The 24,068-nt window shown below is 48.3% G+C and overlaps 4 protein-coding genes across 4 annotated transcripts; 3 read left to right on the forward strand and 1 right to left on the reverse strand.

The window, feature by feature from the left end:
• Nucleotides 1-9,034: 9,034 nt before the first annotated feature.
• PtA15_11A645 (uncharacterized protein) lies at nucleotides 9,035-11,379 on the reverse strand (the record flags this gene model as incomplete). Its single annotated transcript, XM_053161575.1, has 12 exons — nucleotides 9,035-9,197; nucleotides 9,272-9,333; nucleotides 9,410-9,482; nucleotides 9,583-9,795; nucleotides 9,895-9,964; nucleotides 10,038-10,091; nucleotides 10,205-10,328; nucleotides 10,407-10,507; nucleotides 10,589-10,672; nucleotides 10,787-10,951; nucleotides 11,071-11,204; nucleotides 11,297-11,379. 12 exons carry the CDS (start codon nucleotides 11,377-11,379, stop codon nucleotides 9,035-9,037), a joined length of 1,326 nt encoding a protein of 441 aa, XP_053025508.1.
• Nucleotides 11,380-11,992: 613 nt separating this feature from the next.
• PtA15_11A646 (uncharacterized protein) lies at nucleotides 11,993-13,483 on the forward strand (the record flags this gene model as incomplete). The annotated part of the gene is made up of 6 exons (XM_053161576.1): nucleotides 11,993-12,007; nucleotides 12,082-12,106; nucleotides 12,291-12,338; nucleotides 12,419-13,150; nucleotides 13,224-13,351; nucleotides 13,460-13,483. 6 exons carry the CDS (start codon nucleotides 11,993-11,995, stop codon nucleotides 13,481-13,483), a joined length of 972 nt encoding a protein of 323 aa, XP_053025509.1.
• Nucleotides 13,484-14,055: 572 nt separating this feature from the next.
• Nucleotides 14,056-15,935, forward strand: PtA15_11A647 (uncharacterized protein; the record flags this gene model as incomplete). The annotated part of the gene is made up of 8 exons (XM_053161577.1): nucleotides 14,056-14,129; nucleotides 14,209-14,471; nucleotides 14,547-14,638; nucleotides 14,715-14,847; nucleotides 14,921-15,029; nucleotides 15,103-15,252; nucleotides 15,349-15,582; nucleotides 15,695-15,935. The coding sequence occupies 8 exons, from the start codon at nucleotides 14,056-14,058 to the stop codon at nucleotides 15,933-15,935; spliced, it is 1,296 nt and encodes a 431-aa protein (XP_053025510.1).
• A 2,306-nt stretch (nucleotides 15,936-18,241) lies between these two features.
• On the forward strand, nucleotides 18,242-20,405 carry PtA15_11A648 (uncharacterized protein; the record flags this gene model as incomplete). Its single annotated transcript, XM_053161578.1, has 7 exons — nucleotides 18,242-18,474; nucleotides 18,557-18,694; nucleotides 18,752-18,951; nucleotides 19,026-19,696; nucleotides 19,776-19,927; nucleotides 20,000-20,274; nucleotides 20,368-20,405. 7 exons carry the CDS (start codon nucleotides 18,242-18,244, stop codon nucleotides 20,403-20,405), a joined length of 1,707 nt encoding a protein of 568 aa, XP_053025511.1.
• Nucleotides 20,406-24,068: the final 3,663 nt, after the last annotated feature.

Raw genomic sequence — 24,068 nt, forward strand, 5'->3', positions numbered from 1 at the left:
CCCTGTGTAACATTGTTACACGACATGTAACCCCTGTATAGCATTGTTACGTCGCATGCAAACCCCGTATAACATTGTGGCGTGGCATTTAACCCCCGTATAACATTGTTACACCCCATGTAAAATTTACAACAAGTAACCTATGTATCAAGCTTGTGCAACATGTAACATGTTCCCACATCACACAATCCCCATGAAACATGTTTCTGCAACACGCAACCCCCATGTAAGATGTTCCCGCAACATGTAACCTCCAAGTACCCCACATGAATGTCCCGCACCATGTAACCTCCAGGTACCCCACATGAATGTCCCGCACCATGTAGCCCCCATGCAAGAAGTGTACAAACAGTGTAATACATGTATAACATGTAACATGTACACACCACCTGTGACATGCACAAACACCATGTAACCTGTAAGCAACAAGTAGGCACACCACAAAACACATTTACACAAGCAACATTCAACATGTAACATGTAGCCCAGCATGTAACATTTAAACATCTAATATTTCACCCACAATGTACCAATTGATGACTAACATGCAGCCCTAATATGTAATGTTCTGATTACATAATATATCCATAACTTTAATAGCATGGAGTATATACAGCATTTAAATATCTCCAAACTTCTTAGACTGTTTGGTTGTGTAACAAAAAATTTATACAGCTAGTGGTAATTTCCTCCTGAGCCAATCACACCCCTCTTATATCTCATGTTATGATGACACACTATTGCTAATAATTTAATAGCACAGATAATATGCATAATTAAAAGATTCCTAGAATTTTCAGACTGTTTGGGTTTGTAACAAAAAAGTTGTGCGGTTAGCAGTCATTTTCCTACTCCATCTGCGCACCCCCATATCTCATGTTCTGATGGCACAATATTGCTAAAATTCTCAGGGGTTTCATTTTATGCATATTTCTCTGTGATCTGAAATTTTTATGCATGTGGTGCATAGGAAACAAAAGTTATGAATATGGTGGATCATAAAATGTGCACCCCTCATATCTCATGTTTTGGTAGCACACTATTGCTATAAATTTGAAGGGGTTTAACTTATGCACAATTCTCTTTTATATCAAATTTTTACGCATGTGGTGCGTGGGAAAAAAAAGTTATGGGTCGGATGGATAATAAAAAAAATATAAATAATTAGTTGCGACGACTCCCAAAAAACAATCTGTTTTAGGAAAACGACTCCCAAAAAGTACCGTAGCCCAAAAAAGGGGCTAGGTCGACGTCCGGACCCGGTCGCAATTTGGTCCTGACGACGTATGGGAGTCGTTTTTCCAATTTATGGGAGTCGTTTTTCCAAGTCCCTAATTATATTGGTGCCAAACGGGGCCGTAGTCAACACAGCCTGCATAATACTCACTGCACCCCAGGGGACTTTGAAGTTAGGCACAACGTCGTTATGCATGAACCTTTACAACACTCACTGCTCATACATCGAATTCATGCTAACTTAACACAAGTCCCACCTGGTGGGAGGCTCGCTGTGTAGCACTGGCTGGCGGCGAAGCCGCCCCTCCCGCAGGGAGGGACTTGGGTATAATCGCAAAATTTAAGCGGGAGCAGAAAGTTGGTTTGGCTGGGAGGTTTTTAAATTTTGGGTCTTGGAAAAACGACTCCCAAGTTTTGGGAAAACGACTCCCATACGTCCGCGCAACTATTTTTCGACCCGCGCTGGACGTCGACCTAGACCCTTTTTTTGGGTACAGCTGTTTTGGGAGTCGTTGACCCAAAAAAATTATTTTTTGGGAGTCGTCCCCACTAATTTTTCGTATTATTTTTTATTATTTTTAATATGTATAACTTTTTTGTTCCAAGTACTAGAGCCATAAAAATTTGATAGCACAGAGAAACATACACAAAAAGACAATACTGAAAGTTTCAGCAGTATTGTCCCATCAGAAAATGAGATATAAGGGATGTGCGCCAAAATTAGTAGGAAAATAACTGCTGACTGTGTAACTTTTGTGTTACACACCCAAAATGTCCACAAATTTCAGGGATATCTTAAGACTGCATAAACTCTGTGATATAAAATTTCTGGCATTATTTTTCCATCAGAACATGACACATAAGGGGCGTGCCGAATGCTCAGTAGGAAATGACTGCTAACTGTTTAACTTTTGTGTTACACAACCAAACAGTCTAAAATTTTCAGGGATATTTCAAGACTGTAACTCCTCTGCGCTATAAGGTTTGTGGCATTAGTGTGCCATCAGAACATGAGATATGAGGGGTGCAGCTCCACAATAGACATGCTCCCTACCAGCGCACAATTTGTACCTCATGTTTGATGACACAAACTCTCAGAGCTGCCAGAAATAATGAGGAAAAGAAAATATAAAAATTGTTTATTCAAAAAATACTAGAGAGGAATAATAACAATATTTATTCAAAAAAGACTAGAACAACCACCAATACATGAAAACTACAAATGGAAATACTAGTAAAATTTACCACTCTTATCAGGAAAGAGGAGCTTTCTTCCACCTGTTTGAGCAAAACAATCAGAGTATCTTGCCTCCCAACCTCGTGCCTCTGGGTTGGCATTTAGCTTCCAGCTCTTTTGTAGGGAAGGGGCAGGGAAGACGTCAGGGGAGGATAGTTCTAGAGCCACAAAGTGATCAAGTCGCCGGATGAAAGCCAAGAAGATTGGGGGGTTTTGGTTAGGAGGGCAGAAGGAGGGAAGGAAAGTTTGAGACCACTCTTCAGTGAAATAAAAAACTGGCCGTTGGAAAGTGTTGGCCAGTGCTTCGCCGGAGGAGGGCATCGCCATCCAATGAGCCATACCGCAACCTTTGGTACCGGAAAAGTTTATTCTGGCCAGAGTCGACTTGATGTTGTGAAAATGTCCCAACTTCACGTACCACTCGCCTTGTTTGCTGATTTCGTTGGCTAGAGCTTCTCGGACTGCACTCCAAGCGCCCTGACCATTCCCCAAGCACCATGCCACCGCGCGGAATCCACAATGGCCATCTGACTCGACATCAAGTATCCGCTTGACCGAGGATCTGATGATGACTGGGAGTTGATTGAGCCTATTCGGTCGGTCAACTGGTTCTTCGGATGGGGGTGGGGGGACAGGTGCTGTTGGTGGTGGAGGGACTGGAGCTGTTGGCGGTGGAGGGACTCGCGTGGCTCGCGCGGCTCGCGGCGGAGGTACCCGGCTAGATTTCGGCGGAGGGGCGGGGGCAGACGAGGTTGATTGAGCAGGAGCGGAAGGTGGGGCTGGCTTCTTAGCGGTGGCGCGGGTCGGACGTTGCGGCGGAGGCGCGGGGGCAGAAGAGGTTGATTGCAAAGGAGGGGAAGGGGAAGGCGGAGCTCGCATCTTCCCAGCGGCGCGGGACGTACGTTGCTGCGGAGGGGCGGCGGCAGACGAGGCGGAGTTCACAGGAGGGGAAGGGGAAGCTGGCTTCTTAGGTGCGACGCGGACCGGTTTGAAGCGCTTTGTTGGGACTTGGGCTTTTGGCGGCGGAGGAGGAGGAAGCGCAGGTGAGGAGGGTGGTGGTGATGGAGACGGCAACAGAGAAGGAGTTGGAGAAGGAGACTGAGCGACTTTCTTGGCGGTCTTTGACTTTTGTGCCGGGAGTTTCCTCTTCTTGGGCGCTGGTTTGTTCTTCTTCTCTTCTTGCTTCTTCTTCTTCTCCTCTTCTTTCTTCCTTTTTTGTTGCTCCTTCTCTTCTTTCTTCATTTGTTTCATTTCTTCCTTCTCCGCTTTTCTGGTTTCCGCTAGCCTCTGTTTCTTGGACTTCATCATTGCTCCTTCTTCATTCTTCCTTTTATTTTCAACGTGTTCGAAGGCGGAGGGGTCCCTTTTCGTAGTTTTCGGTTTGTTTGGCGCGCCTTTTGGACGTCCACGGGTGGTCTGAGCTTGTGTTGGTTCCTGGATCGTCACGACGGTTCCAGAGCCTTCCAATAGGCTGTTGATAGCTTGTAACTGGGCCGCCATCTGTGCGGGATTCATCTGCAGGAGCCTTTCGCGAATCCGGTCGACTTGCTCGATTTGGGTGAGATCAGCGTTGGTGCCAAGAGCATGTAGATCCTGGGGGGAATGAAAAGACTCAAATTAGTAAGGGAATGGCCCAGGGGAGGTTAAAAATTGGAGGGAGGGGTGACAGAGGGGCGGTGGCAATGGCCAGACGAATGGGAGTCGGCGGGAGTCGTTCTTCCAATCAAGGCTCCGCGGCTGGGGGATTTGGGAGTCGTTGGGAGTCGTTATCCCAATTGGCAAGCCGCACGGATGGAAAATGGGAGTTGTTCCTGTCCCTGGTGCGCGCAGGGGTAAAAGGGAGTCGTTGGAAAAAAATGGGAGTTGTCCGCCGAGAAATGGGAGTCGTCCGCTGAGAAACGGGAGTCGTCACAGGAAAAATGGGAGTCATCCACAAATCCCGGCCATCCAAGGCCCCCCCACATGACAAAAAGATAAAAAAAGACCCAGATCTTACCTTCATGTGCCACTGGACATGAAAATCCTCGGGAAGTATCTTCTCGCCATCCATTGCGCGCTGCCGGAGTGTATGCTTACAAGGAATTCCCATCCGGTTTTCGTAACACCCGTTGCACCTGTGCCAATTCTCCAGGTCAACACTTGCTCTGAGATTATCCTGCGCCTTCCGGAGAGCAAAGTGGGTGATCCGGCCGTGACAGAGCAAGAAAATCTTCCCTGTTGATCGAAGGCTTCTAATCTTCTCCTTGTGATGCGCCGCGGAGATTTCGTGGGATTGAGCTTCAAGCGCATTCGTGATTAACTTGATGATGGCGGCAAAAGAATTGTTGGGGCCCAGGAGATAAGATTTGATAAAAGCATGCGATGATTCAATTCGAGACGTCGTCCGATGGTCGAAATGAGGTATATCCTTTGTCCAAGCGTTAGCATACTTTTCACACACCGGAAGCCATGTCTCAATCATATAATCTCCAAAAGCTTCGCCGTATTTTGCGCAAAACCGACTGAAGCTTGAACGGAAATCGCCAGGACTAGTCATCTTGATTAAGTTGCTCCAGTGTTGAAGCATTTCGAACTCCTTCGCCTTGTTCTTGATGTGTTTCGCGCCATTGGAGACCAAGTTCTTCTGTATGTGCCAAGTGCAAAGCATGTGGGTCGAATCGGGAAAATTGGACTGGAGAGAGGAGATGAGAGCTTCTTCTCGGTCGGTCAGAACAACAGCAGGAAGGGGAATCTTGTTCGAGGTGAAAACAGTCAGGAGGGATTCGAGCGCCCAGTTGTAATAATCTTGTGTCTCTTTGGCAAGAAAGCAGAATGCCAAACTGAAAGACTTGTTGGCTCCAGTGACACCGGTGATGTGGAGGAGAGGCATCTGATACTTATTTGTCTTGTACGTACAGTCGAGGAAAAGGATCGAATGGTACTGATGGAGAAGCTTCACAGAGAGGGAATGGCAGAAAAAAAGGCCCTTGAGCTCTCCAGATTCGTCGACCTTTGTCAGAGTCGTGAAATTGGTTCCAGCCAAAATTTCATTCAGGTGAATGATGGGACTGATTCCTTGCAACATCTCTTGCGCAGCCCGCTTTCGTGCTGAGTAAATCGTATCAATTGTGGCCAGGATAGTCTCGTCAGGGTGCAGCTTCTTGAGGAATTCAAGTATTTGTGCCGGTTGCAATCCGGCCTCGCCAAGTCTTTTCATTTCTTCGTAGAGAGTGTTGCTGAGCTTACGGTGAACAGTGTGGGCAACGGCGGCGGTGGGGCGGTGATTATGAGTTGAGTTGGAGACTGTGAATTTCCAGTGGCCCTTCTTCTTCTGGTTGTATACGGCAGCGGCGAACGGACAGCCAATCAATCGAGATGATATATTTTCACGAGTATCACCTTTACGTTTGTTTTTCGCAGGATCACCTCCTCTGTATCATTTCAATGTGGATTTAATGTCAGTCAATACTAACAGAAGAATGAAAAAGAAGTGGGAAATAACAGACCTGACACATTTAAAATGGACACTCTTTCCAGGAACAGAGGGTTTGACCGATATCCCATAGCCATGCGCACGAGCAAATTCTTGGATGGCCTCCTTAACCAATTCAACGTCGTCATAATTTCCAGCTGGCGGCGCAGGAATGTTGCCGTAGATCGTCCTTTCTCCTTCTTCATTAACTGAGTCTTCATCATCCGGTTGATTCTTGTTCTCCAGCTCCATTTCTTCGAGCTCCTTCTCAGTTCTCTCTTCAGCAATTTTCTCGAGTATTTTCTTGATTTCTTCTGGGTTTTTTTCAGGTGGAACAGTCCCAGAGTTTGGATCATTGTTAGTAGTATTATCTTCATCTAATTCTAACATTACAATACAATCTTCAATAGTTTTCTCTTCTCTAGCTAGCTCTACATATTCCTCGAGTGTCTTCTTCTCTTCTGGATTATCTAAGCTATAATCTTCATCTTCTTCCTCAATTTCTTTGTGGATTTGATCTTCTAGTTTTTTTTGGCGATTTCTTGAGTAAGTTGAAGGAGGAGGGGGTCTAGGGTGACGTCTTGAAGGGCTTCAGTGGTCTGAATGCAGGCTTCGACGGCGGCAATGGCCTGGGAGTCGGCGGCTGCAGTTTGGGAGTCGGCGGCTCCCTTTTGGGAGTCGGCGGCTGCGGGAGGCTGGGAGTCGGCGGCTGCGGGACGTTGGGTGTCGACGTGGTCACGGGAGTCGGCAGCGTAGGCGGGCGCTAGACCTTGAGCACCGGCTGCGGTTTGGGAGTCGGCGGCGAAATGGGAGTCGGCGGCTCCCTTTTGGGAGTCGGCGGCTGCGGGAGGCTGGGAGTTGGCGGCTGCGGGATGTTGAGTGTCGACGGGGTCACGGGAGTCGGCAGCGTAGGCGGGCGCTAGACCTTGAGCCCCGCTGGCTAGGACGGCTCCTTGGCGCTCTAGAGTGGCCAGGGTGGCTGCGTGGTCCTGGGCCGCAAGGCCTTTGGCGGCGTCTTGATTCGCACCTGGATCAGGGGCAGGAACAGGGTGTTGGGGGCTCAATGCCTCCAGTTTGGATGGGAGGGAGTCGGCAGGGGAGAGGGGGCTTACCTGGCCCTGCGGCTTGGGTTTCCTCGGCGTGCTCCTCGTGCTCGCCAGCCACTGGGGGCTTGGTGTGCTCGCCAGGCAATGAGGCCTTCGCGTACTTGATGGCGGCGACAGGGGGCTCGGCGTGGTCGACGGCGGCCATTGGGGGCTCAGTGTGCTCCATGGCGGCGACAGGGGCCTGGGATTCCTGGTCGTGGTTGACGGCGGCCATTGGGGGCTCGGCGTGCTCCATGGCGGCAACAGGGGCCTGGGATTCCTGGTCCTGGACGGCGGCGGGGGCGGCAGGGTTAAACATCTTCTCTGTTTGTTTGATCGATCGGGCGGTTGGGGTGGACGGGTGGGGGTGATCGGGCGGTTGGTGTGGCAGTTGTGGTGTCTGACTTGTGTGATGGGTGGGGGGCTCGAAGGGGAGTCGTCACGACTCCCTGGGGGCTTCCGTGGCCCCCGCGGCCGACTCCCAAAATAACGCGGGGGGCACTCCTTTTGGGTGAACGACTCCCAAACCCCCCGGCAAGAAAATATTAAAAATATTCTGAAAAATTGGTGGGGACGACTCCCAAAAAATAATTTTTTTGGGACGACGACTCCCAAAAAAGCCGTACCCAAAAAAAGGGTCTAGGTCGACGTCCAGCGCGGGTCGAAAAATAGTCGCGCGGACGTATGGGAGTCGTTTTCCCAAAACTTGGGAGTCGTTTTTCCAAGACCCAAAATTTTTTATAGCTCCTCTACTAGCCTCTCCACAGGCCAAATCCGCGTAGGTCCTATGCTACGTTTTTGTCCCTACAATTTGGCACCCTCAGATTATCTCTATCGCCATCCGTTGGCTTTTTATAATTTTTCAAAAAAGAGCAATGTTCAAGTGTTCAAAGTGGGGATCCACCACGGATTCACAAGCCTAATGCACTTGTCAATCCTGTGGATCTATGTATTCATAAGCCATCAACCGTGCAGATCATCTTATCACCTGGTGTTATGCGTTGTTGGTTTTGCTTCCGGCACCGGGCAGTCAGCAGCCCCTTCTCTCTCTCCCGCAGGCGCACTGATATGACATATGACAAGATGGGAACCATGCTTGAGCATGGGTGGAAAATCCATCTCTGTATGCAACAAACAGTGCACATCCAGAGGACAATTTTCCAAACTCAAGAGATGACTGGTGGGTTTTTTGTGGTAACTCGAAGTCATTTTTGGTGTCTTTTGGGACTCAAAGATGCATTTCTTTGAGTACAACACTGAGTAGTAGCTCAAATTCTTTGCAAGGGGAAAGCCTACAATACTGTCTAGTCAGATTTATTTTATCAAGTTGTGTTTGCTTTGTACAAGTTGTTTAGTGCTTTTTGAGCTTGCAGATCCTTTCTGCTCCCGCTTAATTTGAGAGATAACATGTAATTAGCCTCTCCTACGGAGAGCGCTCCGCGCGGGTCCCCCGGACCTCCGTTCGAGTGGCTTTGTTAAGCTAGGAATTCATGCAACTCTTGACACCTTCCACCGCGGGAGGCTGAACTGGCGAAAATCTTATGTACAGAACTTGAAGATAGTCCTGTCTGTGACTCTGCAACCCTTGAATAGTTCACTAGCATTTTCCTTATTTATAGGACCATGTGATGATTCAGTGAGACAACAGTGGTTTGACGTGGCATCGACTGAGCATGTTGCAATGTATACACACAGCAAGCAAGATTGACATGCAAAAACGAGGGAGTGCATGCAGGTTCGAGCCATGGTTGAAAGTCAAATTACAGAAATAGCAGTTCAGGAGATGGGAAACATCTACTTGAAGAAGAAAGGCGCGGATTTCTCTCTGTGCAAGGACAAGAAAAAGCAGAAAAAAGAGGGGCTTGGAGAGTCACGCTCGAGCATTGATCCGGTGGATTGGCCAGCGATCGGAGTACAGAGTGGGATAAAGATCGCCAGCCGCAGACGGACATGCCAGATTTTCGCGGCCAGCCAATGCTGACAGTGGGAACAATTCTACGCAGGAGATAGCCAGATCATGGAGGTTTATGATTGGGAGGCCGTCACTAGACCCAAGGCGACCTCCTCGAATTCGGCGGGCAACTTCCAGCCCGGCTCGGCCGTCAAGACCTCTACTCCGTTCTCGGTGATCAGCAATGTTTCTTCGAACTGGGCCGACCGTTTGCCGTCCTTTGTTACTGCTGTCCAGCTTTTCTCATCCACCAACCAGCCAGTCAGTTGTGTGGGTACAGCAAGCAGGGAGGGAAGAGCACGTTTGCTTACTTGTCCGGCCAATGGTCTTCATCAGAAACTCCTTGGTTGACCATCGGTTCGATAGTGAAAACCTACGTTTGTTCATATATCGCAGATTATCAGCTTCGTGAAAAAGGCAAATACAAGATTGACCATATAGTCACAAACCATTCCAGGTTTCATTTCTCCAACGGCCTTCGATTTGGCATAGTGTGGTATATTTGGGGGCCCATGGAATAACCTGCGCAAGGGTGAACAGAGGTGTGAGGATGATTTCACCATGGTGAGACCAGGTCCAAAGAAAGAGAAAGAATTAGGAGTAAAGGGGAGGAACGACTGACTGGCTGATGCCATGACCACAATATCTCTTGTTGACATTGAGCCCGGCCTGTTTGGCCATGGGTTCGATGATATTGCCGATCTCTCTGAATAGTGTGCCTGGCCGACAGATGGAGATCGCCCGATCCAGACACCTCCGCGTCGACTTGATCAGATGATCGGACTCTTCGCTGATCTTCCCCACCGGGTACGTGGCGTTCAAATCCCCATGAAAACTGTTTTGTTCATTGGTTTAGCGGACAAATAATAAGCGAAAACCGCAATGATGTGTGCAAGCCTCGAGGCGAAGTTTTCTTGCTGCGGAGAATACTTACCCATCATGGAACAGGGTAACGTCTAGGTTGACAATATCGCCTTCTTCGAGTGGGCGCCCGTCAGGAATCCCTTAATATAAAAATGTATTTTAATATATCAACACTAGGAAAATACACTCTTTGAGGCTCTATGTCACGCTTACCATGACAAATCACCTCATTGACACTGATGCAGACACTACGCGGAAACATAAAATCTGAACATATGATATCAAATCGTCAGCATTGTTAGGAAATTGTTAAGAAAGCAGTTGGTTGACAACTATATTGATGCGCAAGCTCAATACTAGAAATGATTGAATGAACTGACAACCAAGAGGTGAAGGGTACGAATTGCGCTCCACACATGCATCATGCACGATCTTGTCTAGTTCCAGGGAAGTGATCCCTGGCCTAACATGGGCGCCTGCCAAGTCCAGCACTTCTCGAGCAAGCTTGATGGTTGATGTTGATGTAAGGCGCACCATTAGTAAACACAAGACAGAAAAAGAAAGAGAGGGGTGTTGGCTGACCTTGCAGACCTTCCTCATTCCATCAATTTCATGCGGTTTCAAAGGCTTCCCGAGGCGTTGACCAGATATTGCCTGTTCAGAGGGCGAAATGCCATGTTGAACTGGATTATGAAAAAAAAGAACAATAGGGTGGAAGAGGGAGAAAGAGATGAGTTATCTGGCGATCGGAGGAAGTGTATGACCCACTTCTTGGAGGCCGTAGGAGACGACGGAGAAGACGTTTTTGAGCCCAGTCAAGGACCACTCACCGTCCTTTGCATAATCCGCTAGAACGACCAGACGAGTGACGAGGCGCGAGTCAAGTCAGCTCATCTTGTGTGCTGATTTCCGGGAGGTGCGGTAACAAGCTTGTGGGTTCCTCCTGAGACCGATCTACTCACGTAGGGGTATGGATTCTGGCACAGTCCTCTTCGGCACACCTTCGATCGGGTAACACGCTCTCAATGGACCAGTGTATTTGAAGTGTTGGATCGCCCGGAAAGTCTCCTTCGAGCGACTTCTAAGCGGATAGGATGATATATTATGCTCGTCAAATGGATCGTAAGCTGTACCAAACCAATCAGTGAGCTGAAAAACGATTTCTGGAGGTTTTTTTTCTTTTTTTTTTTTTGATCCTCTTTCTTGCTGCAAGTGGCTGTTTGATATTTATCAAAGTTGTACTAACTTCCGGACGCTCCTCTGTATTCCGATGGCACGACGGGAGCAGGGATGTTCGAATGACAGGAGATCTTGTGTTCGGGCCAGGCTTGTTTGAAGCAGGTTTGGGAGCAGAAGAAACGAGAGGGCAGATTAGGGTCCCTGTTTTACAGCCACAAAGTCATCGCCCGTGAAAAGAAACTCTCAAGATCAGCGCATGTTCATTTGGACGACATCAGATGGGTTGACTTAACTGTTTACATTTAGGGCATTCCAGTTTGCTTGCTAGTTTTCCGCAGCCGCTCGTCGAGCAGGGTCTTGAGGGCACCTCAGCCATGACTGCTTCGAATGTTCAGGTGTTAATCGGGTCAGTTTCCTTGAGCGTCTGGTTTGGTTGGTTCGGTTGTCGACTGCTGAAGCGGCCTGTCAGAGACCCGCGTCCCAAGTCCTTCTGCCTGCCCCTGGGCCTTTGCTTCACCACAACGCTGGGTTATCCACTCTTGATAACGTGCATCATGAATGTTCACAGCCCTATACAGACAGTGCTACTCATTAAGAATCCCCGAAGAGAAAAAAAGGAAAGCAAAAGAGAAAAACTGCGAAGCCGACAGCCAACGCTTACCCTCTGAAAGACGCCGCCGCCGATTCACACAAAGAGACAATGCCACGGCAGGCGGCCGAAATCTTGAGCTGAACGCACCAGAATATGTAGCAAATGCAAAATTTTAACTCAACATAGGTCACATGTCAAATTCTTGGAGGGTTCCTTCTGGATGGCGTCCAGCGCAAAAACAGGCGCGGGGTGAAACGCCCACATTTCCTCTCCGTCCGGGAATTGAACCCGGGTCACCCGCGTGACAAGCGGGTATACTGACCTCTATACTAACGAAGAATTGCTTGTTGGGCACGGCAGGTTTAAGGGCTATACCAAGCTGGCATAACGAGGTTCGATGAGGAGCTCTCAGGTGTTTTGCGGCTGCTTGAGCTCGGCTGATGGAGCATTGCGATGTGCTCGGCGTTGTTGTGTATTACGCTTTAGGGTGGTGATGGGCCTGGGATACTGGGTGAGGTTGCCAGTCCAGAGTCGAGTGGCGGTGCTGCTCCGTGGCGGAGAAGCGAGTTGGGCTGATACTTAAGCCGTCTTCGCCCCCTGCAAGTGCAAGTCCCCCCAGAAAACCATGTCGCCGACCACCATCCATCTCAACCACAGACCATCAACCAGCACCAGGCGGGTCTTCGCACCCCCAGCAGCCAAGTGTCCGAGCTGCCTCAAATCGGTCTATGCAGCCGAACAGGGTCAGCAGTCCATATATTCAAAAAAAAAGTCCACCATATAAATACATACATAGACTGACTAACCATCACCCTTCTCACAGCCTTAGGACCGGGCGCAACGCCATACCACAAGAGCTGTCTGAGATGCACCCACTGCCACAAGGTCCTCGACCCATTCAGCATCCTCGAACACGGCTACGACCCCTACTGCAAGATATGCCATTCGAAGGCCTTCGGGACCAAGGGCGTCGGCTTCGGGAACGCCGTCGTCGCCGAATATGCACCCCGCACGCCCTCCAACCCCGCCTCGCCCACCCATCTCCCTCCCCCCTCGCCGATCATCCCCTCTGCTAGCAACTCTACGCGTGAAGAAGCAGAAGAAGAAGAACGGACCCGAGCATGGTCCCCTCAGCAGCGCGTCCAACCTCACACCCCATCGCAGCCGGCTCCACCCGAACTGAGTCCGGCTTGTAGTGGGGCCGACGAGCAAGATTTCGAGCCCCCCTCGCTATCCTCCCTCCAGATCATCGTCACGCCGCGACCCAAGCCGAGCGCGTCTCCGAGCGCCACCAGTCTGAGCAACGCCCCGGCCGGCCCACCGTCCCCGCACCAGGCCAGCCTTAAATACCCACTCACCCCGCCGCCCAAGCCGCCCAAGCCCGTCCTGCCCTACCCCCCTGCCCGGGCGGCCTCCAGCTCGCCATACAATCCCCGCCCCGCCCCCGCCTTCACCCGGCCGGCATTCGGCATCGACGGACCCCAACGCTGTCCCGCGTGCTCACAGACCGTCTATCACGCCGAACAAGTGCTCGCCATCGGCAAGAAGTGGCACAGTCTGTCCTCCTCTACTCCTCACCCCATCCCTCCTCCACCAACTCATCTTCCTTTCTCTCTTTCCTTACCTAGAACGCTGTCTCCGATGCGCCGTTTGCTCGAAGGCCCTCGACTCTAACTTCTCCGAACGCGCAGGTAAACCCTATTGTACTAAGTGCTACGACGTCCACTTCGGTACCGGCGCCCATGGCTTCGTTCTTGTTTGTCCCCCCTCCCCCCTTTCTCTCCGCTTCTATCCCTTTTTTTTCTTTTCATACACATCTCTGAAGCTAACCTTTGTGCTCTTACTGGACACACTTATTTCTCAGAGAGCCGGCTTTGCTGCTAAATAATCTTCTTCGCCCCGCCCTGTCATCGAGCTCTTGTGGGCGGATTCCGCTAAACCATTCAGATCATTATCTTTTCTACAAAAAAAAAAGAAATTGATTCTTGCTATCAACTAAGGAAAGTAATTGGAACTATGGTTCATTTGTGTTTACTCATGTTGTAACATTTGTCTAATGTATCACACTTGTTGGATTCATACTTCCTCACTTCATCATACCACATCAAGCACTCATATCCATATTTATTCATCATTTATCCATTTTTCTGCTTACCTCAAATATCTTATGTTTCTGACACATTGTTTGAATCCGAATGTATTGGTGTTTTCCTCGAGAAAACAGTCTAGCTCATGGCCCGCAGTATAGACGCTGTTTGTGCCAGTCTGCCCCACAGATGAGGATGGAACACACACATAGGCAAATCATGCCCATGCCTGAAGAACAGCCAGCTTTGGGCCGTCAGCCCTGGTCCGGGGATCCCCCGTGGGACGAGACAGGAAAGTTCCGAGGGAGGCTGACACGCGAAGGCCATCTCGAAGCAATCGATCGATGAACGCATTCGCGCAATCAACAACAGCATGATCTCGGCACTCTTCATCCTCAACCAGAAGGGCGAAGTGCTAATCAGCAAACTATTCAGGCCGGATCTCAAGTTGAGTGACGAGCGAACGAAGCTGCAGTTCTTGTTCAATCCAGCTGCTGACCATACCATACCATCACTTCCGACACAGACGCTCGATAGCAGACATCTTCAGGATCCATGTGATCTCCAACCCCGACGTACGCTCGCCGATCATCACCCTCGGCTCCACCTCCTTCTTCCACGTCCGCCACCAGAACCTCTATCTGACCGCGGTCACCAAGACCAACGCAAATGCCGCGATCGTCTTCGAGCTGCTCTATCGGGTCATCAACATCGCCAAGAGTTACTTCGGCAAAGTCGACGAGGAGGCTATCAAAAACAACTTCGTCATGATCTACGAACTTCTCGACGGTTCGTCTCCCGATGTCTATCCCCGCCCTCTTGACTTAGCCCAGTTCACCAGACTTCCTCTTCTGCCATACATAGAGATCTTGGACTTCGGTTATCCTCAGAATAGTGAAATCGACACTCTAAAAATGTACATCACTACCGAAAGCATCAAGTCAGAACAAGCTGTCGTCAGTCTTCGCTCTTCTTCACCTCACTCGCCCTTCCCACCCCCAAACAAACTAACATTGTGAACGTGCACTCAAGCGAGAAGATTCTGCAAAGATAACGATCCAGGCCACCGGTGCGACTTCATGGAGAAGGAACGACGTGAAGTATCGGAAGAACGAGGCGTTCGTTGATGTAGTCGAGACGGTCAATTTGATCATGTCTGCCAAAGGTACGAACGACGACGGCTTGGGAAGGGTTGGAAGAAAAGATACACTGACTGATTTCGCTCGTGTTTTTCTTAGGAACCGTGCTACGCGCAGATGTCGATGGACAAATCCTCATGCGAGCGTATCTCTCTGGCACGCCGGAGTGTAAATTCGGCTTGAATGATAAGCTGATCATCGAGAAAACGTCAGTATACCAAAAAAATACAGGTCCGATGAGCCTCTCTTTTGACTAGTCAGATCTTATCCTTTCCTCTTAGTGATCGGGCCAAGGCTTCTGGCTCTATGGCTGATGATAATGCAGTCGAGTTGGATGATTGTCAGTTCCATCAGTGTGTCAAGCTCGGCAAATTCGATACCGATCGCACCATAAGCTTTATTCCCCCCGATGGAGAATTCGAACTGATGAGGTCAGCATTCTCGATGGTACTCCTCATGAGGACAAAAAGAGAGAGAGAAAGCACGAATCATTCATTTATTTAAAACAACAAATGTGATTTTGTTAGATACCGGTCCACGACGAATGTTCAGCTACCATTTCGAGTGCATCCGATTGTCGAAGAGATCGGAAAGTCACGAGTCGAATTCACCGTCCATCTGAAGGCGAACTTCGACTCGAAGCTGAATGCGAACAGCGTCGTCGTCAAGATCCCGACCCCCTTGAACACCACCAAAGTCTCCTGCAAAGCGCAGATCGGCAAAGCTAAATACGTGCCCGAAGAAAACGTCATCATCTGGAAGTTCGTACTCACTTCTCTTACTATCGCTTATCATCCACTAAAAAAGAACTCCTCTTAGGGGGAGAGGAAGGCTTGAGTTTGATTCTTACAAAAAAAACCACGTGTTCAACAGGATTCCAAGGATGCAAGGACAATCGGATGCGACGATCACAGCAAGTGCGGATCTTTCGGCGACCACCCACCGGAAAGCTTGGTCTCGCCCGCCGATCAATATCGACTTCCAGGTGCTCATGTATACCTCCTCTGGCCTGCTCGTCCGGTTCCTCAAGGTCTTCGAAAAATCTAACTATAATTCGGTTAAATGGGTCCGGTATCTTACTAAGGCTAGTGGCACCTATCAGATTCGCATCTGATTCCCTCCCCCCGCCCCCCTCTTGTCTTTTCCTTTCTTTTTTTGTATAGCTTGTTGGTTGTTGTTTTTTAGTTTCAGTTTTGTTGTGTTAACTTATCTATCTACATCATCTACTGATGATACTACTTACCTCATTTTTGACTCTCAATCAAATCAACTTCGGACCAGTCATGTGGGTTCCTGTTTCCTTCAACTTGTATACATGTTCAGATGACGTACATATCCTTACTTTTAATCTGCATCTTCTGTTACTTCATCATAAGAAAAATTATGTGTATAGAAATATGATAGATTAGAGGATGAAAGGATTGGGTTGCTTGAATGAACTCTGCTTCATGACAAGTCCAAGACTTGCCAAATCTTTTCCTATTCATTAGGGGGTTTCAAACATGGTGTAGGTCCTGTTTCAGGAACCCCAAATTCAGGAAATTGGTGCAACTGCAAGACACCCTGCATACATGGACCCAATTTTACCCAAAAAACATGCAGAAATAATTTAAAAATTCTTTGTGCAGGAACTTTGTTTTCCTGGATTGGGTTTCCTGAACTAGGACCTGCACCATGTTTGAAACCCCCATTGCAAGACAATGGCAAGGGCGTACAATTTTCAGGACCTCATTTACTGGATCTTCCTGGCTTTTGTCTCCAAATCGAGACGTGTCCTATCAAACTCCATGAACTAAGTCCAGATCAGCCCGGCGAGATGGGTAACAACAAATGAAATAGCAAAACACTCCAGCATTTCACTTTGATTTTCCTTCTGGAATACAATTCATGGAAAGTTTCATAACCCTTGAATTGCTGATGGATAGGCAACTTGTGCTGTGTTTGTAGTGGCTGGATAGTCGAAATGCACCAGGTCGGAACTCTGGCAAGGCTCTGGCAATGAAGGAAGAGGAGAAATTGTTGGCTGCAACAACAAACGCCAACTTTGCAAACATTCTTCCAAGTCAACTAACGACATTATCGTGACTCAGCGAAGCACACTGGGTCCTTTGAGTCACCTACAAATAATGGAAACTCCGAGCATCAGGTAAGCCACACACATGTCCATAAGCTATAAATAGTTCGGGTTTGGATTGCCTCTGTTCCACGTAGTCTCGATTCCCTTGGGGAATTCCCTCGGACGTTCCGGCATGGCACTCCCCAGCACTCCCCTCCAAACGTGGTTCTCTCCAACAGCGAACCCCTGTCTGTTCAACATGCAGGAACCCCAGGCCTAGAAATTAAGAGACTCATTGTTGATCGGAGCTACCCAGCTTGCTGCACGAGGGAAGCTCTGCGTAATATACGCGTAACGGCTACATACTGATCCCATGACAGCTCCTTGGCGCTAGTTCTGTGTAAGGCGAGGTACGACGGCTCTGACTGGCACCTTCCAGGAGTGCAGAACAAGAAAGATATGCCCACCTCTCGGTTGAGCACGTGGATGTGCACGGCTTGCCCGGTATGTTGTAGTACGCATATCTGATAAGATTGATATCCCTTTGTTGAGAAGTTCTGAATTGTCGTTTATGCACCTCTATGCACCCGTTCATGGCTATCAATGGTTCAACTTCGCGTCTCTGAAGTGACAGTCGAACAAAGGGACATCGACCGGTAACATGCAGAATGGATTGGATGTGATCGTTTCCAAGATTAACCTTATGGGATCATTTGGCAGCTGCCTTCGTTTTTCCCCATCCATCAGGCTAATGTCTATGCACTCTTTTTACCCCATCCACCTGATTGGCACTTGTAGGCAGATTGCAGAACGTCGGCCCTCCTTAGAATTACTATCCGTCGAAGTTGGACGGTGGACATGTAGCTAAATCGAGTCACATTCCTCACCAGCAGGTGACAACGTCCTAACCCAGCGAAACGGGGTCGGACATCAACCTGTTGACCTAGCCATCTAACCCGCCTTTCGGGGCTGATCTGAATGCGTGCCCATTAGTTCAGCTTTTATCTACCTAGCCAGGGTCATACAGGGTGCGTTTAGCCTTACTGGGCGGCTCATCTGAACATCCACGTAGGAGCTTTCAAAAATCGTACATCGCATGGTCATTAGGTTGGAACTGGACTTTAACTTCCAAAGCGATTCTCATTTGTCCCCAGGTGCACGTCTTAAGCCTGCCTCATTGTCGCTCGCCGGTCGTCTACCCACCCCAGCTGCTACTTCCACGGCAGGGACACGCTATCCCCTGACTAACATTACGCTCGCTCCGCTCTTTATACAATAACCTCACGTTAGTTTCCACAAGTTGAAGCCGGTGTGTAATCCCCTAAGAAGCGCTCAACTTCCTTCCTTGTGACCCCAACTGGAAAATGACGTTTCAGAATTCAAAAATTCGAACCGGTCTATGTTTCCTGCTGTTCTTGTTACCGTTTGTCATCCTTGATGACCCCCGCACCCAAGTGATTTATACCCCGAAAGGTTCTATTAGGGGAGCTGAATCCAAGACAAAGGATGTCTTCCAATACTCCCTTCGCTACGCCCAGCCGCCCGTTGGTCAATTGAGATGGCGCGACCCCCTGTCAGTCAACCGGTGGAATGGAATGTGAGTATGATAAAAAATCGCTTCAAAGTGCATCAACATATAAACTTTAACTTTTGCTTTGATTTAACCTGCGGGCTTTTAGTTATGATGCTACGAATCCGCCACCTCTCTGCCCCCAGCCAAACCTCGCCGACGGGCAGGCTTTCAGTGAAGACTGCTTGTTTTACACAGTCTATAGCCCGCAAGTAGAAAGAGGGAATAAACTCCCAATCTTTGTCTGGTGAGTTGCATGACATTTTGACCTGCTTGGGTAGAAACTGACAATCTGATAATACAGGCTCCATGGTGGTTCATTCATCCAAGGCGGCGCAACAAATTATGGACTCGATGGCTCCGCTTTGGCCGGGAAGTCCAAGATGATTGTGGTCGTGGTACAGTACAGGCTTGGGTTACTTGGATTCCTAAAAGGTCCTCTGGCGAGAACCAGCCCTCCCATCGGTGGAAACTACGCGGTAAAAGATGTGATTACGGCTTTGAGTGAGTGGCTGGTTAAACCGCTCAGAACTTCCTGACTAGCCCAGCTGATCAGTTGCTTCTTGCTCGATTCCCAGATTCCATAAGGGAAATGGCCGACGCTTTTGGTGGTGACCGCAACAGTATCACCTTGGCCGGCCAATCCAGTGGCGCTGAAATGATCAAGACACTCCTGGTCACCAGATCCGCATCTGATCTGTTCCAAAGAGCTATTCTCCAATCCGCACCCTTGAATTACGGCGATCACTCGGCCAAAACCGCCGATGCCATAGGCGCAATTGCAATCCCTTTATTCAATTGCCAAGATGATTGTTATAGATCTTACCTAGACGTAGATACCATCCTTGAGGTCCAAGATGCTTTGATGGATCAACTTCCGAACCGACTCCCTGAAGTCGCAGCCGCCGAGCCTTTCAGACCATTTGTCGACAATGCTCTCATCAGTAACGACTTCATGCGAGCTCTCAACTCTCCAGGGAGCAGGGATCTATGCCTCGGAAACCGACAGATCATCTTCACAACCGTCAAGGACGAATCTGGTCCCACGATTGAGTATCGTGCCAAAGACTTGAACTCCATCACTCAAATTCCACAGTTGATCAGCAGCGCACTAGGTTCCCTCGACGCCAACCGCAGCTCAGACATTCAATCATCTCATGTCTACAGCCACGAATTAGGTTTCGAACTCATTTTCAGGAACAGAATTCAAGCCGCCAAAGAGACTCTCATGCTATTTGGATCCGACTATGTATGTTTGAATTGGCGATTAATTAGGGCGTTTCAAACTTAACATGTTAACTTTTTATATTTCAAAACACTTTCCTTAGATTTGGACTTGTCCAAATCAGCAGGTAGCCGTGAATCTGACTCGAAACTTCCCAGCTCCAAGCGGAAACGGTTCGATTTGGCTAGCAGAATTCGATTTGGGAATTCCATACCCGTCAACCCAGAACATTCCCTTGTGTCGAGGAAAGGTTTGGTTAGTTGCAATGATTCCAACCAAATTTCCACTGAGATTTTCTAACATGTATTTGAAATATTTGTGAAATAGTCACGAAGATGACATCTTGGCTGTCTTTGGAACTCCAAAAGATTACCCCAGGTTCCTCTCTTATTCCCAGAAAAAATTGATAACTGAAGTCGGTAAACGCTGGGCGGCTTTCGCCGCTTCCGGGTCACCCAACCTTGACGGCTACGCTTCTTGGTCCCCCGTGGCAAACGGCGACGAACTCAACCTTTTGAGATTTGGCAAGGTTATGGGAAAGATCGCCCAAGATCAAAGACCGTGGGCGTGTAGTCAAAGTGATGGCTTTTGGGGAACGAAAGGTAAGTCTCCTTATCTGAACCAATAAAAACAAGCACAGTGACTGACGCCATCCTTTTCGCATTATTGTATATAAACAACCCAATCGAACATAGTCCGCTTCGATTCCCAAATCACCGGTAACTCTGGATGAGCGCAAGCCCATTGGGTGATTCTCAAACAAGTTACCATCCAGTTTAATTATATATTCCCCTCTTTTGTCCAAAGATCAATATTTTGTGTTATATTTGTCCGAACCCGTCTTTTCGAGTATAACTCCTTCTTCCGAAGGATGGTGCTTTGGAATTTCAGTACGCGAAATACGTCAAGTTATGTGCTCCCCGATTTGAATCATGTCACCTCACATTACTCAGCGACGGAAATAATGTTTTTAAGTAGCTCAAAGAATTAGCACCTTTATACTGTGTAGCAAAGAAATAGCAAAGTCTAGCTTGCACTGGTTTTCGGATTTGTTGCTGAGACCTCAATGAGAAAATTGAGTCGGAAACTGATCTTTTCCCTAATCAAAAAAAGGTATCAGTAGTGTAATGAAAACAATTGAACTTAAGTAAAGCAAAAGATATATTTATAGTTGCAATTCAAAGAGCTGAAAATTCTTTAGCGTGTATGATTAAAACAGTAGCAGAACTATGCATGTTTTTTTTTTTTTTTTTTTTTTTGAGTGAAATTTGGCCTTTGGCATTGCTCACTATGAATCTTAGAGACGTCATGATGAAAGGAAATAACAACTGTAAAGTCTACTACACAACACATAAAATGAGAGTGAAATCAAGTCGACGTCTGGAGGTCATAACATGTTTAATTGGTAACAAACAAAGAAGAAAAGAAAATCGCGAGGAAAAGAAAAGACGAGAAATGGGAATCATCGAGGGGGAAGTTGTTCTTGAAATCGACTTTTCTTGCTTAGGAAATTTGCCAAAGCCACTTCAGCTTTCCGATTATTGAGGATTTTGTCTAATCTCTCCGCCCTGAATCGAACTTTAAAGTGTCGAAGTTGTTTTCGAAGAGCCGCCCGTTGACCCTTAAATTTCGGGCAGAAATTCATCAGGTGAGAAACCGTCTCCTTGGCCCCACAATTTGGGCAAAGAGGATCGAAGGCCCTACAAATACGAAAAAGATGTTTTTTCAGCGCACAATGTCCTGAATCCAATTGATTGACTAGAGCGCTGTAGCCCATAGGTAAGTCAGAGGGCGCCGGCTTTACGATGGATAGGCCCTCCACCATCCTGCGAAAGACCTTCTTGCAATTGCTGTTGACGTCCAAAATTTGCGCTGAGGGGGACTCCAACGCGTCTTTGGCTAATTGATCTGCCAATTCATTGCCTACGATGTCCTTATGACCCGGACACCATACGAACGAGACCTTTAAGCATGCTGGGAGGTCTGCGATGGCCTCATTAATTTGAGAAAACAACCATTGCCCTGGCTTCGGAGCGACTGGATTCTTGGTCCTCAGGATGACACCCTGATTATCAACAAAGATGAACACCTGCCGATGTTGCGATTTCCTGTACAGCTCCTTGGCCAGCCTGATAGCAGCTAAAAGCCCCGCTGCTTCGCTTTCGTGATTCGACAGGACCGCCCTATTCCCAAGGGAATATGCGCTGAAAACGTTCAGAGTCGGGCAAATAGCCGCGCCCGCTCCTCCCTTCTCCGGGTGGAAAGACCCATCGCTGAAAACCAATAACGCCTCTGGATCTAGAGAATGTGAGGAAATGAGGGACTTAACCGAGGATAATGCGTCTTCCTTCGTCAGCCCTAAGTTTGTGTACACCAATTCCCTTGATGGTCGGGGATCAAAATCGAACGAGAGGTGGATCCGCTCCGGACCCATCGCAATGGCATCGTCCACCAGTTTTGCCGATAGTCCGGCTCTGGCCGCATCAGGGAAACGGGCGCCTGAGTCGGCCCTGCTAGACAAAATAAACGATCGAACAACATTACTAGCTTTCACCGTTATTATCTTTCTGTAGAAAAAAGAGAGGCTCGTTTTGATAACTTCACCAAAAAAAGGACGAGCCGCCGATCTCGCCTGGATAAATTCGGAAGACGTTGACTTGAACACCCCAAGAGTAAAAATCCCCGTCAAACGATCAACCTTGTTGGCCAATGATTTGACTTTCCCCTTGTTAGGCTTAGTCGCCCAGATCGCCGCGCCATAGGTGATTCTAGGAACCAAAACACTCCTGATCAGTTTCAATCTGTCCGGCTCCCTGGCGCCCCAGCGTGAGTTGCCGAAAATCCTTAGCTGATTGAATGTTTTGTGAGCTTTTTCTTCCAAGGCCTTGGAATTTTTATTGAACAGGAGCTTCTGATCCAACCATACTCCCAACCATTTGACATCCGTCATTGGTTTAAGGCGTTGAGCCCCGAAAGGGAAATCCTTCTCCGGTACCTTGCCTTTGGACAGCCAGAGAAATTGAGCTTTGGCTTGGTCGAAGATCGCCCCATGGGTATCACCCCATCAAAGCGAACGTCGACCTTCCTCAATCAACAATCCTCTGGCCACCTCCGTTGAGCTTGCTGCGAACAAATGGACCACGTCATCCAAGTAGCCTATTGAGACTGAATCTAGGGTAGTACAGAAGTTCTTGATCAGCAACGAATTGTTGTACAAGATGTATAGAATCACAGAAAGGGGGGAGCCTTGAGGAAGTCCGATTTTGATGGGGAACGCCGTCGAGGTGAAGTCGTCTAGTCTAACTGTTGTTGCCCTGTCCTTCAAAAAATTAGCAATGATCAATATCAAATACGTCGGACATTTTAAACGGAAAAGGTAGTCAATGAGCCTGTTGGGGTGTACTGAAGGGTACGCCGACTTCACATCAAGAAACAATGCCGCCACAATCTTCCCTTCTCTCCATTTTGATTTGACCCAGTGTTTGAAGGCAAAGAGCGCGTCCTCTGTCCCTGACCCCTTGCGACCCCCAAAATGGCCGTCAGCAAGCACCCCGGCTTCTTCGGCCCACGCCGTGAGACGCCTGGCAAGAATGAGTTTGAACAGTTTGCTCATGGTGCTGAGCAATGCGATGGGGCAATATGCCCCCGGGTTAGTGTAGTCGGGTTTACCGTGCTTCCGGATAATCGCCGTGACTGCAACTTTCCAAGAGGCCGGGAATTTGCTTCTTATTAGTATGCTATTGTACAATTTTGCCAGATTGTCTGCTAGAGGAGTGGAAAAGGACTTAAGGAGTTCGTTGGCAATTCCATCTATCCCTGGGGCCTTCTTTGGACGGACCCGCTGGATTGCCGAAGCAACTTCCTCTTTCGATATCGGGGGATAGCTGCCAAATCTACACGACAAATCCAAATTCACATCCAATAGATCAATCGGTGTATCAGTCACTGAAGTGCCTTTGAAAAGTAACTCAGCCTGTTGGTGTTTGTCGTGCACTATCGCGCCGCCCTCACCCCTCAGGGGCAGGACTTCCCCTCCCAAAGATTTTGAAGAAAAGCGGAGAACCCTAAAGAGATCTCCCTCTTCTGGGTTCTCCAGGAGCCTTCTCCACTTCTGCTGCTTCAGGGATCTAACAAGCGAAAGGAAAAAGTCATTCCACTGCTTATAACATTCGCAGGCTTCAGGGTATTGAAATATCTCGTTATTAGCATACTCTTCAACCGGTTGTGTAGTGATAGATATAGTTGAAACCTAATGAAACCTAAATGTTGTTGTTAAATAGTCTCCTTTGTATCGGATCCTATTTCTCTTTTCTTCATTCAGTTTTCATCTCTGTCTCAACTCTTGTCTCCGCACAATCAGGTGTGCTCTCGGTGGTCTCGTCATCCAAACTCGTGT

The sequence above is a fragment of the Puccinia triticina genome, chromosome 11A, assembly GCF_026914185.1.
Source record: "Puccinia triticina chromosome 11A, complete sequence".
NCBI lineage: Eukaryota > Fungi > Basidiomycota > Pucciniomycetes > Pucciniales > Pucciniaceae > Puccinia > Puccinia triticina.